The sequence below is a fragment of the Apaloderma vittatum genome, unplaced genomic scaffold (genome assembly GCF_000703405.1).
Source record: "Apaloderma vittatum isolate BGI_N311 unplaced genomic scaffold, ASM70340v1 scaffold6697, whole genome shotgun sequence".
Taxonomy (NCBI): domain Eukaryota; kingdom Metazoa; phylum Chordata; class Aves; order Trogoniformes; family Trogonidae; genus Apaloderma; species Apaloderma vittatum.
Window position 1 is genome coordinate 1111 of NW_009724434.1, and position 14793 is coordinate 15903.

General features: G+C 45.1%; 1 protein-coding gene across 1 annotated transcript in view; it reads left to right on the forward strand.

Moving 5' to 3' along the window:
• Positions 1 to 4090: 4090 nt before the first annotated feature.
• LOC104276246 (ephrin type-A receptor 4-like) overlaps positions 4091 to 14793 on the forward strand; it is a gene marked incomplete at its 5' end in the record, with an annotated part of 26774 nt that continues 16071 nt past the window's right edge. The window contains 7 exon segments of the mRNA XM_009872485.1: positions 4091 to 4285; positions 8439 to 8474; positions 8897 to 9028; positions 9148 to 9223; positions 12004 to 12128; positions 13291 to 13450; positions 14208 to 14319. Of these exon segments, the coding sequence (XP_009870787.1) occupies positions 4091 to 4285; positions 8439 to 8474; positions 8897 to 9028; positions 9148 to 9223; positions 12004 to 12128; positions 13291 to 13450; positions 14208 to 14319 (836 nt within the window).

Here is a 14793-nt window from a genome sequence, read left to right on the forward strand (position 1 = left end):
AGCTTGGCGAAAGGAGTGATGCGCGAGCGTGACACTCGGAGTGATTTGTTGCAGCATCTTGCAGAGTTCTGGGCTAATTGCGTGCAACTTTCTCATTGCGATTCTGAAGCAACGTGGTTTCTAAGGCTCCACATTTACCTGCTCGGCACGAGCAGCGATCCCCCCCTCCGTACGCGTGTTTTCAAGCAGTTCTGGGACACGTTGCCGGCTGCTGTAGGGTTTCCCCCGCCGGAATCGAGGAGGTGACCCGCCAGGTGATGACCAGCCTCGCGCCGATCCTCCGAGGCGCTCGTGTTTAGAGTTTTACTTTTCTGAAGATTTACGTTGGAGCGAGTTACCGCAAGGATTTGTGAAGCAAACCAAATAATGTATTTTGGGAAACCACGAGAGCTTTCAAATCTAAAGGCGGTGAGAGATCCAGCAGGAGGATAAAGGATCCCGGCGCAAGACCTTTGGGAGTTGCGTGGAAGCGAAGGGTTAGGAAAAACTTTTGAAAGAGCGGATTTCGGTATTGACTTTGAGATTTCTTAGATCCTCAGAGATGTCGTGAGGTGACCCCTTCAGTTTTCTTCTACTGCACGTTTAATTACGTGGCTAAGATAGTGTGGCTGAGGAAGGAGAAGCTCCGAGCTGCCAGATGCAAGTGGGAGTTTCTTATTAACAGCTCCGTGTTCCTGCACAGGCTTTAACTGATGGTCTGTAAGAAATGCTTAGCTCTAAGCATACGTGCTCCCCGTCTTAAAAACAAAACCGGGAAAACTATTGTTGGGAGGGATTAAATTCTTATTTTAAGGTAACTACAGCTTTCCACAAAGAAATAATAATTAAAATAACAACTGCCTGCTTGCTGGAAAAGCTGCCTGCACCACCCATTTCCATGAATTTGTATTCAAGGTGGGGGATACAAGCCGTGGTCGGAAGGGGGAAGAAAAAAAAAAGGAAAAAAGTGCTTTCTAAAGATCCTTAGTAAATAACCAGCTTCAGGGTTCAGTGAGCAGCTTAGACAAGTTGCGTGTCAGATGGAGCCAAGGAGTAATTGCAGCATTTAAATGAAGTTTGGTCGCATTTTGAAAAAAAAACCTCATGGTTTGCTGTGGGAAATGGAAGTTAGTTCCGTGTCCTCCTGGGGAAAAAGGGAGTTAATTTCAAGACTGGGTAGCACATTTACAATTTACATTTAGGAGGCATTGATTCAGATCAAATTCCGGTCATGGTGACGTCGGTACAGAGGAATCGTTAGCAGACAGACAGAGATGGACACAGGGTCCTGCAGCTTTTATTTGCTGGGCAAGCTGCACGTTTCCTTTTGCTGGCAGTGCACTGACACGTGAAGCTTGTGCCTGCTCCAAGTGCTTCCCTTAAACAATTGGGATGGAAACATTTCAGTGTGGAAAGAGCTTTTTGCCCGAGAGTGGCCGTGGCTACCAAATGTCTAGATGGACTTCTAAATTTTTCTAGTTTGCAGTTGACTAAATTAATTGGAAAGGAGCCAGAGAGGCAGCAGAGTCCAGTCTGTAGTTGAGCAACAAGAAAAGGCTTTGGAGAACTTTATCAAAGCTGCCATTAACCCCCCGCTGATGTCCTCCAACAGGATTTTTTGTGAGAGCCGCGGCGCACAAAAGCTCGGCTGCACAACTGCCCCTGTGTGTCCATTCAGAGGTTTTAAATCCGCACAGTTGCTAATTAAAATGCCACGCAGAGGAGCGCAAATAAACATCGCTAGCCCCTCCAACCCCAAGTCTGGGCTCTTTGCAGGGCAGGATGATGAACTGACCCGTAAGGGTGGGTAAAAAATAAAGCAACTCCTTTTAGTTCTGATATTCCGCCCTTGCAAAACGTGCGTCGAGTCCATCCATATGCATGAAATCAGAATGCCGTCCCGTTTTTTTATTATTATTATTTTTAATGTGGGGGGTTTTTTGCATTTTTTGATCTTTTTTTTTAGCGTGAGGGGCTAAATAGAGCTGTGGCGTGCCTGCTGCAACTCCCTGATCACGTTTGCCGGGTTGTGGCGGGCATCGAAATGCCGAGCACGCGAGCGGCCGCGGCTCCTTGCATGGAGAAAATGTCACTTCACATTTAGCCCCACGTGTGAACCGGTGCGCGGGGAGCGCCTGGTGGTGGTGGCGGGGCTCCAGTGGGCTCCCCCTCCCCAGCAAAGCAGGCTGATGCGTTGTTCTTCTCCCTGCATCTCCTTGACGGATTTCATGGCGTCTCCTTAGATTAAGGTAATCTGCCTTCATTACTAAATTCAAGAACCGGGGGCCCAGAACTCTTCGTTGTGCACGCCAGGAATGGATTCGGCGTCTCTGGAAGTTGTGGTTTGTGAACTGGTAATAACAGAAGTTGACCACAGTTTTGGTTTTATTTTTTATTTCAGTACAGCCCAGAGAGATGCGGGAAGCTCAAGCGTTTGTGTTTTATTCCTCCGGTCGTTTGTTAGGTCAAAACATCCCTTATGGAAAAGTCCTACTGTTAATTTAAAAGGAAACTGTAACTGTAGTCGCAGGCTTCTGAACTGCTCCTGCAAAATTTATCAGGATTTTTATCTCTGCTATAGAATTCTATCACCTGGTCTTAAAAAGCCAATTGACTGATTCCGATTTTTTTATTAAATACTTCTCCTGTTCCATAAAGTGTCTTTGGTTTATGTCTGTAGGAAAATCCATTGAAACTATCCATGGATTATTACACGCAGAAAAATACCCTATCCATGGATTATTACAGACAGAAAAAAAACTAGCCATGGATTATTACAAGCATTAAAAACCCTAGCCATGGATTATTACAGACAGAAAAACCTATCCATGGATTATTACAGACAGAAAAAACTATCCATGGATTATTACAAACAGTTAAAAACCTATCCATGGATTATTACAGACAGAAAAAGCCCTAAACTGTAATGTGCTTTGAATACAAATGCCGTTCAGTCCCCTAGATTAGTGAAGGCTAAAGGGAAAGCATGAAAATTTTTAATTGGCATTTTATTATTTTTCATTTTCTACGTGTCATTAAATGGTCCCATCGATAAATAATAGAATGATTTTGGCTCAGGGAAATAGGAAGGGTCAGCGGGCTGGAAGAGGTGCCTCCCGTATGAATCGAGTTTCTTGTGGTGCCCATTTTTTATTTTCCGTTGTTACCCGCAGGTTGGGAGGGCTCTAGCACAGGAGTTAAGTGGCTTATTTTCAGTCTGATTGCTCCTTAAATGGAAGTTACCAGCTTTAGCTGGATCAGAGGAGAGGATAATCGAATTTTTTGGGCCTGTTGATGGCAAAACTGAACTAAACCCATGAACCTTGCAGGGAGGAGAAGGGTAACACTGCAAAGTGCTTGGTGTGATGTTGGAGGAAACGAGTTTTGAAAGAAGGTTCTGGTTTTCCCTTGCAGTCCCCAGCCTGTGCCCCTCTCGGTTCTTTGTACAACTCCAAGCCTTCAGAACCTCATGAGGTTGATCTTGTAATTTTTATTTATTTAGTTGGTTGGTTGGTTTACGACTGAAATTGCTCAGACTTTGTAATGGCGCTTGCGTTGCGCAGGAAGCTTTACCCATTATCTTTCTGACTGTTTCCCACTGAGGCAGTCACCTTTACCATTTAATTACTTATTCCATTTCTTGATTTTTTTCTAATTTACACTGGTTTTTGATGAATAACACACTAGTTTTCAGCATCCGGCATAAAACCAAGACAACGAAACCCCTTTGTAGGTTTAATTATGTGCCCCCTGTGATGTAATCAGTTCCTGACATCATGAACTACTATTTTAATTATAAGGTTTATGTGTTTTAGAAAGCTTGAGACTCTTCCCCAGTTTGTCCCTCATCATTATGGTTTTTATTTTATTTTTTTTTTTAAGAACAGCAAACGCCAGGTAGCTTTGCTTCTTGCGGCAACGCCGCGTGCAGGATGTCGTTCTCTCTCTCATCCCGTCTCTTAATGATTTTTAATTTCCTGAAGAAATCTGCCTGTTGCAGATGAAGGAAAAAGGGCTTAATTCAGTTCCAGGGAGAAGAGCTTAGAGCGTGGGAGCTATTTTGTGCCGCAGTCAGAGTCTCTGGGGTGCTTTTCCGCTTTTTCCCCTGAAGAAGAGGATCTTTGGAGGGGAGGTGTCTTGCAGCATCCTGGAAGAAGTGAGGATCTGCCAGGCCAGCATCCTCCATAAAATCCCTCCTAATGTGAGCGCAGAAAAAACTGAAGCCTTGGTTCCGTCTCAAGAGTTTCCCAACAGCCCAGAGGCAGAGATTGTATCGTGTCCAATCTGTCTGACCGGTGTGCAGAAGGTACTTTGCCGGAGTTCCAGCTGAACGCTCGGAATATCAACTGTGGTTAAAATTTGCAGGTCCTGCAGCTGAAATGCAAATGTGTAAATGCAAACCTTCTCTACCAGCCTCTTCCGTGTGGTGGAGCTGAAGGTAGAGAAAGGTGACGTTTCTTTAATTTGGTGACTTCAAAACAATTTTTTACTCTCAAGACAGCAGTTGTGGTTTTCATTGCCAGGTGAGTCCTGGATTTGGATTCTTTTTGGTGCCGCAGGCTCAGGAGGGCGTTTTGGGATGCAGCCTGCAGTTGCTGTTGGAGTTGTGCGTCACCGCTGAAGGAAAATGTTTGTAATTTTATTTTCTTCCACCGAGATTCTTGCCGTTTCTGACTTTGGGCGATCGATCCGAGAAACCCGAATGGCAAAAATCTAACTCGCTGCTTTTACCGCAGAAGCCAAGATGAGACAATGCGGCCGTGTCTATTTATTAAAATAGCGATCGCTGCTTTAGCAAAGTGAGTCAGAGCGTTTGTTTGTTCATTTTGTTCAGAAGACACTTGAGTATTTCCAAAGCGTCTAAGTGGCAGATCGGGCAGAGGCTTTTATTTGTCTGGGTTTTAAAAAGGCTTTTAAGTGTCTCTTTTTACAAAAGCTAATACTCTTAATGCTGAAAGTGAGTGACAAAGGAAGTTATTTAGCACGTATATATATCATCTAGGCACCCGTATCTCAATAAATAAAAAGTAACTGTGCAAGGAGCAAGAAGAGCAGCGTTGGGAAGCGCCAAGGGTACCAGAATCACACACTTGCCCTGTACTGGGTTGGGCTTGTTCCAGACTACTTTGAGAGCTTGGAGAATGCCCCGTTTCCAACATAACTGTTTTACTGACTAGAGCTTCTGGTCTCTAATTTCTCATCCTACTACCCCCCTCCAGAGCCTCTGTGTCTGACATCAAGGGGTTTTGGTGGTCGGTGCCTCCTGAGCTGGCATCTGGAAGGATGGAGATGGGTACAGCACATGCTTCTTGGAAGTTTTCACCCCCAATTTGGGTCCGGGGATCCCACCTCTGAGCGTGGCTGACCCGAGCCCTAAAGGAGGACTCGGAATTAGGACAACCTTTCTCCATCCCATCTCCATTTTCTCAGCTTCCTTCAACCCAGTGAAGCATCAGCGTTGGCTTCTTGAGGCTACAGAATTTCTTGTTGTTTATGTTGGATCAGATTCTAACCTCAGCTAGAGGGAAGGGTGACTGCAACGTGACCTGCAACGTGACCAGCGGCCCCAAACCTGCTCAGGTCAGGCAGCTGCTGACTAATTCCCCGTCTTAACAAATTGCTTGTAGCTCTGGACTTTCTCGCCCTACATACTTTTGTTAATCTTTCTAGTTTAAGCATTTAGAAGTGTTTCAGTTCTGATTTTTAATTTTTTTTTAAGTGGTTGTAGCATTCAGGTAGATTTTTATAAATTGCCTTCCAACTGAAAGGCTTGTTTTCCTGTTTGTTTTAAACTGGCATTCATACATACAGGAAATACACAGTATTCTGCCATGTTTCTGTTGGCAACTATTAAGTTATCCTTGTCAGAACATGCCAACAGGATTTCTTAGCGAGCTAGGAGAAGGAAAACAAGCAGTTCTCAGACTAAACAGACCCCATGCTTGAGCTGTAGTACAGATTTCTTGCTAAATGCTGTGTAGATTCTCTTGGTTTAAGGCAATCCCTTGGCATTGCAGGTTGCAGATTCAGATCTCTGGAGCTACTCCAGACCTGTCGTGCATTAGGTGACATCATTGCTTGGCCTTCAGAACTGGAGGGCTACTACCTGAAAAATATGTTTTACTGTTAAGGGCTGGTCCTCAGAAATTAATATCCAGAACAAACTGTCTCCTGGGTGTGCAAAATCTTCTCTGTCACCGTTGTCTCGCTGCAGTTCCAGATGTTAATCACGGGGAACCTCGGCTCCTAGAATGGGTTTGATCTAAATTAGAGCAGTTTTGGTACGATGAAGTGCTAAAACTGGCACAGAACTGGACCTGCAACCCAGAAAAATACACAGGTTCTAAGCACGTCTCCAAGAACTGGAGCTGAAGAAGGGTGGTGAAAATACAGCGCTCTAATAATCCTCAACTACTACTACTATTTGTTGCTGCTAAGAGCCTGGGTTTTCCTTCAAGCTTTTGATTTGATGCAAGTCAGAGCCAGCTTTTGTGGTTTTGGCACGATGTGCAGCGCAGGTTCTTTTGGGAGAGGCAAGAAATGAAAACTTTGAAATGGAGGAAATGTTTAAAACATCATAGTGCCGTGCTAAGAGTCTTTAAAATCTCATGTTTTTTCTTTTGTGAGCGCGTCGTTACAAACTTAACTGATGTGTCCTTAGGTTTGAGCATTTGTCTCCTGTTTTTCTCAAAGCCCTTAAGTTGTGGAGCCTGGAAAGCAAAGGACGATCACTTGTGCCTGTTGTTTGGGGGTGAAGGTGTCCTACGAGAGGATCCTGTGCTTTTCCTGAGCTGTGTGACTTCTAGTACCGAGGAGGGAGGGTTTAGTGCAGAAGGTCGAAGGGATGGAGAGCGAGAAGCCCAGCTCAGCTTCACATCGCGCCGGCCGGGATTTTTCAAACGTGGGTGGATAACCTTGGGCGCGGATTTAAAGCCTTTGCTTGAAATGCTGAAGCTTGAAAAGCGTTGGCCCGGATCGCGGCGTGTCTCGCTTTCCAAACTGGGAGGTGTTCCTCACCAGTCGTCATTCCTGGGGGAAGGAGAGGCAGACGGTGGGAAGACAGAGGGCTCGGGAATGGCTTGGGAGGCTGCCAGGTTGAGCAATCAGTCGATCCTCGTCCAAGTCCTAACCTGGCCCAGTCATCGCTAGGGCGAATGTTTGCTCCACTTATATGGAGGGAATAATTAATAAAAAAAGAAAAAAAAAAAGAAAATACGCCTGTGGTTAGTTTGGAAAGCGCACATCCAGCCGCAGACTCTCGCTGGTCCCCGGGCGAGGGGCGTAGCTCGGTTCTGCAGCTCGGCCGTGCGGGCTGTGCACATGCCTGGAAATTTGGCCATGCTCCTTGGTTTGGGAAGCCGAACATCGGTATCTCAGGGAAGAGCAGAACTGCTTTCTTTTTGATTTATTTGGGTACATGTAAGTAGACAGGGCTGGCTGCTTCTCCCTCTGCTTGATGGCAAGTCGGTGCGGCAGCCGGTAGCTCTCTTGCGTGAATAAAATTACCGGAATCTGGCCCAGGGAATGTTGCCTTTAGAAATGATTAAAAACATATTTGATTCTTCGTGTTGTACATGGTTTTCCTGCCGTTGAGGCTATTTGGTAATACGAGGTACAAAATCCCACAGTGCTGCAAGGTAAATATTCAGAGAAAACCCAAAGTTCCCTTAGAAACGTGTTTTGTCCCAATGACGAGAAGATCTTCTGCTGTCGTGTTTAGATTTCCAAGAGGACTTTTCTTCAGTGTTAGATTCTCAGAAACCTTTTTTTCTTCTTTATTTTTTTTTAAAAGTAATTAATAATGGAGCAGGCTTTTAGTATCTACCCTGGAAGGTAAAAACCCTTAATCACAGTAACATCATTAGTGCTTTCAAGCATTTAATTTTGATGCTTGACAAAGTGCATAGCCATTGATAAGAACAAATAAGTGGTGTTGTATGCAATTGAGGGGGAAAAAAAAAAAGCATGAAAACCCCTAAGCTTCAAGTAATTAAATTTAAATATGTTATTTGAATTTAGCCGAGATAATGTACAAACTGTGGGTATATTTTTCAATCAGTGAAAGACCCCTTGAGTAAACACGACCCATTTAAATTCAAATCGTGGGGAGTGGAAAGTAAACCCTGCTGTGGTTAAGAAGGCATCTTCACTAAAACACTGGGCATTGTGTGTCTTTGATATCCGAGTACTCGTGTGTTGTAGTTTTAGAAAGGGCTGTTTTCACTCACGGATGCCTACATGCCAGAGACATTATTGCATCTATTTATTTCCTTTTTTTTTTCCCATCTCCCCCCTCTCCTAATTTGAACCAGTAATGAAAAACTGACACTCCGCTTCTGCCATCCTTTAAAGCTGCCTCAAAACTGTTACAATTCAGCACTTTCTAGCCTCGGGGATGGGGCTTTATGGCATTGGGGCGAAGTTTTTGTAGTCCATCTGTGCTCCTTCTCTCTCTGCAGGCCCGCGAGCTCCGAACCGCAGCAATAAAACGACTTGTAGGTGTTTAATGGCAGGTTATTGAGGAAGTAGATAAAAGCAAATTGCAACATTCCCATCAGTAGGGAGTGGGGGGGTGTTAAGGGAGAGGAACTTGCTGAGCTTTGAACTAGGGGAGGTTACACTGGGTGCTTTTGTTGCGGGGCGCCCCTTTTTAGACCCCGAAACTCCCCGTGTAATGGGCTCTTCTGGTCGAATCGGTGCTTGGTGGGTACAGTCTGTGCTTGTCTGGCAGAAAAACTTGCTGTTGTAAGCAGTGGTGATGGAGAAACAGGTTTTTGCGCAGTGTTCCTTTCCAAATATCGTGGGGTAGGGAGGAGGAAAGTGTAAAAAATGACAGGAAAAGCAGCCTTTCACTCTCTTCTGAAGGTACCACGCGATCTTATTGTGAACATCTTAACGGTTGTCCTTTTTGGTCAAGCTGTCTCCGGCGTGTTTGTATGTAACGCACCGTGAGCCCACGCACGTGCGAGAGGAGATTCTGCCTTTTGTTCTGAGCAAAGCATCATCGTACAACCCGCTGTGCGTTTATCCTCGCGTCGCCCCCTCAGAGGCAATTTAAAGGCAAGAGGGAGAAGAACAAAGAGCGGGTTGTTTTGCAGAAGCTCACGGCGAAGGCCGTGACTGCTGCCTGGGTTGCCGTGATGAGCTGGGGATGTCCTCTTTGTCCAGGACTCGTACATCCTGCTGCTCATGTGTGTTCAAGGAGACCCAGACCTGTTGGTCTTCCAGTCTTTGAGCTACCCAGGTCAGCTGGTGGCTCCTGGAAAACAAACTGGGTTTGTAAGGCTGTTTGCAGAAATAAGAAAGAATTGGTAACGGAGGGTTTTATCCATTAAGTGGGGTAATTCTGTTGAGCCCAGGTCCTCAAGGTCGTGTTGGATGGACCCTTAGAGGTGTGTGCTGCAGCGATTTCATCAAAGAGCTCCTGGACAACCTCTTAAAGGTCCTTTCCAACCTTTCTGATTCTGTGATTCTCGCAGTTCTGCTTCTTCATCCCCTAGTTGGACTCCAGCAGGCTTAGGATTTCTGCACCGCTTATGTACAGCCAAAACAACCAAAAAAACCCTCAGAAACAAATTGCTCATCTGCAGAATATGGGATGAAAGACGAGATTTAAGGTTAAGTGGAACGAACCTGCATATAAAGGACAGGGAGATAAAAATAGGGCTGTTCTTACAACTGTCATGGTAAGGAGTAAGAAAGGAATTGGAAAAGGAGTTGTCTTTGTGTCCCGGAGGCCAGGAGCAGGTTGGGTACATCCACCGTAGGGCAACAGTGCCTAAGATCAGCCGTCCCGTTTTGAGAGACCTGAGAGGGCACTTGTTCGACTCTCCGAGGCTGAGCATCTGTCACAAGCGGGGGTGGTTAATCTGTATTCTTCTGCTGCAAATAACCATTTTACAACAGAGAAAAAACGCGTGTTCAGCCCAGGGTTGAAGGATTTGCTAAATTCCAATTTAAATGCCCGCAGAAATGAAATGGGAAACCAAAGAGGTTAAAAAAGAGGATAAAGGAAAGAAAGAGGACTTTCTCTCTGCCGTTCTTGAGGTCAGACCAGCTTAAGCCACAGATCCTCAGTTAAAAAAATTGCCCGTCTGCCCTGCACGAGGCACCGATGGACTGAGCAGATTTCACTCCGGTTGGTTAATCCGTAATGTTGTGTATTTTAGGCTAACAAATCTGACTTCTGGTTTAGTAGCTGACAGCATTCTCACTGCAAAGGGGAAGGGGAAAAACGAAAAAAAATAAAAGTGTGATTCCCTGCCGAGGAACCGGGAGGCTATTCAGCAGGTTCCCAGTCACACCACGGCTGTGACTTGATGGAGCACACCTGGATCCTCCCCGCTGGCTCCCTTTATAGTCTCCTCTGTCATCCAGTATTTGCCTTTGCGTGTGAGAGACAGGCCAGGAAGAAAGAGAGAAAGGTTCTGGAGGCATTTCTAACAGAGATGCCAAACTGTCAAACAGTAAATCGGGAAGCAGCTCCCTGATGGTTTCACATCAAGAGGAGACACCCTTTTGTGACTGCGCAGCGTCTGCTGGTTATTTTCAGATTTTTTCACTTCCATCAGAACTGTCTGATATGGTCAAGTAGGTTTGAAGCTTTCAACGTTCAATTTTCCTTTCATTTCTTCTGACTGGTTTATTTATTTGTCTTTCTTGGTAGTTTTCAAGGATGCGCGGCTCAAGGATACTTTTTGTCCTCTACGTTTCCGTCATCCCGAAGTTAAGGGTAGAAAAAGAAACAAAAAGAAAGGGAAGGAGGGGAGGAAAAAAAGAGCATCATGGCTACAACTCCGGGGGACAAAGGATGAAATATATTCAATTTAGGAAGACCTCTAATCTCTGGTTATACAGGACAGCTTTGTTAGATAAGATTAAAAATTTCATGAATGTCCCTTTTTATCCCCGGAGACTCCGCCATTTACACCAGCTATTGTCAGCATCCAAAGAGCTTGATAACAGCTGGCTCGAGACGTGACCACACAACAACACAACGCAAGAAGGGGGCAGCCGGGTTCATAAATCTTTAGAGAAGCCGTTCCCCCAGCGCAGCCGTGAATGTGCCGCTCTCGCAGTCAAAGGGAGAAGGCTTTGTCCTCCAGCCCGGCAAAAACCTGAACTTCAGCGTTAGCGGGGGCTCCACTGAAAGTCCAGGGTGCACAATGAGATGTTTTCCGTTATCTCCTGCGTCGCAGCCCTTGTTGCTGCAGATACGGTTTAAAGGAGCTCGGAGTTCAGCTCGTTGCCAGGTGTTTTTTCTCTTTTACCCTCATCCTGCTCCAGAAGACGCCGGTTTGAGACATGGTGGAACCCGTCTCCAGTGTCTTCTGGCCGGGAAGGAGCTCTCCAAGCCAGGATCTGGCCCTTGGGTGCTGAGTTTCCCTGGTCTCCAGGAGCTGCTCACCGATTCGGGCGGCTTAGGAAGCACAAATTGGCTCAGAGTCTTGAAATACAAGTTCCCTGTTTTTCATGGGAGGCTCCAAATTCGTACGTGTTCAGCTTTTTTCTGGTCTTGCTTAATCTCGTGGCGATGTTTTCTCGGCTTTAGAGAAAACCAGGTTGGTCCCTCAGGAATTCCGTAGCTCCTGTGAAGCAAAGAGCTAATGAAGAAACATCAGTTACTTTTAGGAGATGGAGGAAGGGAATCAGTGTGGACCAAGTACAAGTCTGTGTGCGGTGCCTGAGAAAGGACAAAAATGAGGCAGAAACTTTCCGTCCCTCGGCCTCTCGCAGAGGTTTGTGCGTGGGCATCGTGGATGTCACAGTGTTTAAACAGCTGCGTTGTTACTTCCAAACCCAGCTGCCTGGTATTGCCCAGAATGCGAGAACAAGCTCAATAAAAGAGGATTAAATGCAATTTTGTTAGAGAAAACTGGAAAAATACTTTATGTTTCTAACTTTCCTCCCTCAAGAAAAATGCAGTTTCTAATAGTGCTCGTGTTGTGAAAGCTGTGATTAAAAATACGCATTTCTCATTAAAACTAATTCATTGCTTGTAATTTTTTTTTTTTTTCCTGGCAGCTCCATCCCCAATCGCTTTGATCCAGGCTAAAGAAATAACGAGGCACAGCGTTGCCTTGGCTTGGCTGGAACCTGACAGGCCAAATGGAGTCATCCTGGAGTACGAAGTCAAATACTACGAAAAGGTACTGCTCAAAAACAGACGAGCAAGGAATTTTATGTGCCTCTGGGGAGAGCTTTTTACCTTGTTCCTTTACGGTTTATTTCCAGATAGGGTTCTCTCATTTGAAACCAAACAGATTCCGTTTAATAAAATGCAATTAAGGCTTTCATCTGCTTGAGCGGTTGCTTGCAAGGATAAAACTCGTAGACTGTTCCAGCTGTACAGTACAAGTTTATTTTGTTATTTTTCCTTACCTAGGAACTGAGCTTTCGTAGCAAGCGTATTTATAACGAGAATCAATAATGTTGGGCAGAAGTGAGGCATTTAGCTTTACTTCATAGGCAGAAGTATAATAATGAAGTATAAAACACACTCATAATGACAAGATCTGTTTGCCAATAGCCTCTGCTTCGAGTGATAGTGTGGGCTTGGATGGCTGTTAACAGAGAATAAGGAAAGAAAATTGCATTCTTCCTATGTTCCAAGTTATTCCCACAAATAACTTCTCAAGTATGGAGCTGTGAAAAGAGCTATTTTCTTTGAAGGGTCTCTGCAAAAATGAACAATTACCTGTTCTTGCTTGTGTGCGTGCTCCCTCGCACGCGTACGCACACTTCTAAGTTTTTTTAATAAAGATAATAACTTATTTCCTTTGCTGACACATACAGAAAAAGGCATCTGATTGGCAGGGAAGCTAGATTATTACATTTTTCTGATGGATTTTGTAGCAGTTGTTAAGATTGGATATTCTGGAAGACATTTTCTAGGTCTTTTATTTCTTCAGATATTTTTATCGAGTTTTTTTTAAATGGCTCCTGGCTGGTAGGAAGAAAAAGGAAGTGCCAGCATGTGTAAAATGTTACTTGTTCATCACGAAGATGCTATTTGAAGGCTTGGCTATTTTCCAAAGGATTTCACTGTGTGATTTCTTAAATCATCAGGGATCTATGAGCATCGTACTTACTTGCCTCATCATCATCTTTTTGCTTTTTTTGCTTGCTCAGAGCTAAGGCGAGTATTGAGCAAGGCAGCCCTCAGGGTGTATTTTGAGGATTCCATCCTCGTTACTCACCTTCTCTCGTCGTGAGGGTTTTGGCCAGGAAGTGGGGTTCCACTTTTCACATGTTTTCACGTGTTTTCACGCGTTTTTCACGCGACCGCCTCGGTGTTCTTTTACCCGTTAGGACCAAAACGAGCGCAGCTATCGCATCGTGAAGACGGCCTCCAGGAACACTGACATTAAAGGCTTGAACCCCTTGACTTCATACGTCTTTCACGTGCGGGCCAGGACGGCAGCGGGATACGGAGACTTCAGTGGCCCGTTTGAGTTCACGACGAACACAGGTAAGGACGTGCCCACAGATCTCTTTTTCTAAGCTAAGAGTGCAAGAAAACAGAACCCTGTTACTCCCCTTTGCAAGATCAGTGGGGTGTCCTTCCTCTCAGCTCACGTATTTGCACTTTTCCTTAGTCACATAAAGACAGAGTGTTCGAGTGACGTCGTCAGTAGAGCTTTTGACTTTGCTCAAGGAAACATGCAAATTTAGCCTCCTAAATGTTTGCTTTTCGGTGGCAGGAAGGCGATGTGACCAAGCCTGTTTTATTTTGGACGTGCAGGACTGCTTAAATCAATTTGAGGTCGTGCCAGGTAGTGGCAACGTCCTTCAGAATGTTAACAGCTGAAAAAGAAAAAATCAATCCAGCAGGAAGAGGGTAGACGTTTTAAAATAACTTATTCTCGTTGTAGCGGTTGGGGAGTGATCATCTGGCCCCACTGAGAGAAAAAGGAGGGGGAAGGAAGAGTGGAAAGTAATTAGAAAAGCAGAAAAAAAAAAAATAGCCACTACACTTCTCAGGGCAGAAGGAATGGGAGTCCTTGTTCCCAGTGAGCTGAAGTTCCCCGAATCATTATCAAACACCGTGTCGTCAGCTAATTAGGGCCCTGTTGGAAAATTGTGTCAAACGACTCTATAATAAAGGCCTAAAGATAGATCTGAGTGCTACTTGAAACTGCCCTCACAAGCCAGAAAGCCTCACCGAGCGCTACCTGGGTTGAGTTTTGGAAGGAGTCTGACCCTAACGCTCCCTTTTCCATTTCCAGTTCCTTCCCCCATCATTGGCGACGGGACCAATCCCACTGTGCTGCTTGTCTCGGTGGCTGGCAGCGTTGTTCTCGTGGTCATTCTCATTGCAGCCTTTGTCATCAGCAGGAGGTAAGAACTTAAGCTTCTCTCTCCCCCTGTCTCTTTCATGAGGGAGCTTTTTGTCTCCTCCAAACAAAGCTAAATTCTTTGATTAGCATCATAAACAGTGCATTTGCATTACAAACCTTCTCCCATGTAGCTTTGATCTTCTCCACGTTAGCGTGTGATGTAATGGCAATAGTTCCAGCTCTATTTGCCCTTCAAATGCAAAGCTGGTTCCAATAACTGGCATTGAGGAGCACACCAGCGAGAGATTCCCGCTTAGTGGGACCCGGAGTTTAATGGGTATGAGTACAGCAACTTTTCTTGGACCGACTCCTGATAGACAGTGAATAAACAAGTGCACTGTGGTGAGCTAAGCTGTCGGGACTGCTGTGCTTGTGATTTTTGTGTTGGTCTGCATGAGTCTGCGTTAGTCTTTTGGGTTAGTCCTTCCTGCATGAGTGGATGTGACTGTAAAACAGAAGCCACGGTCTTTCAGCG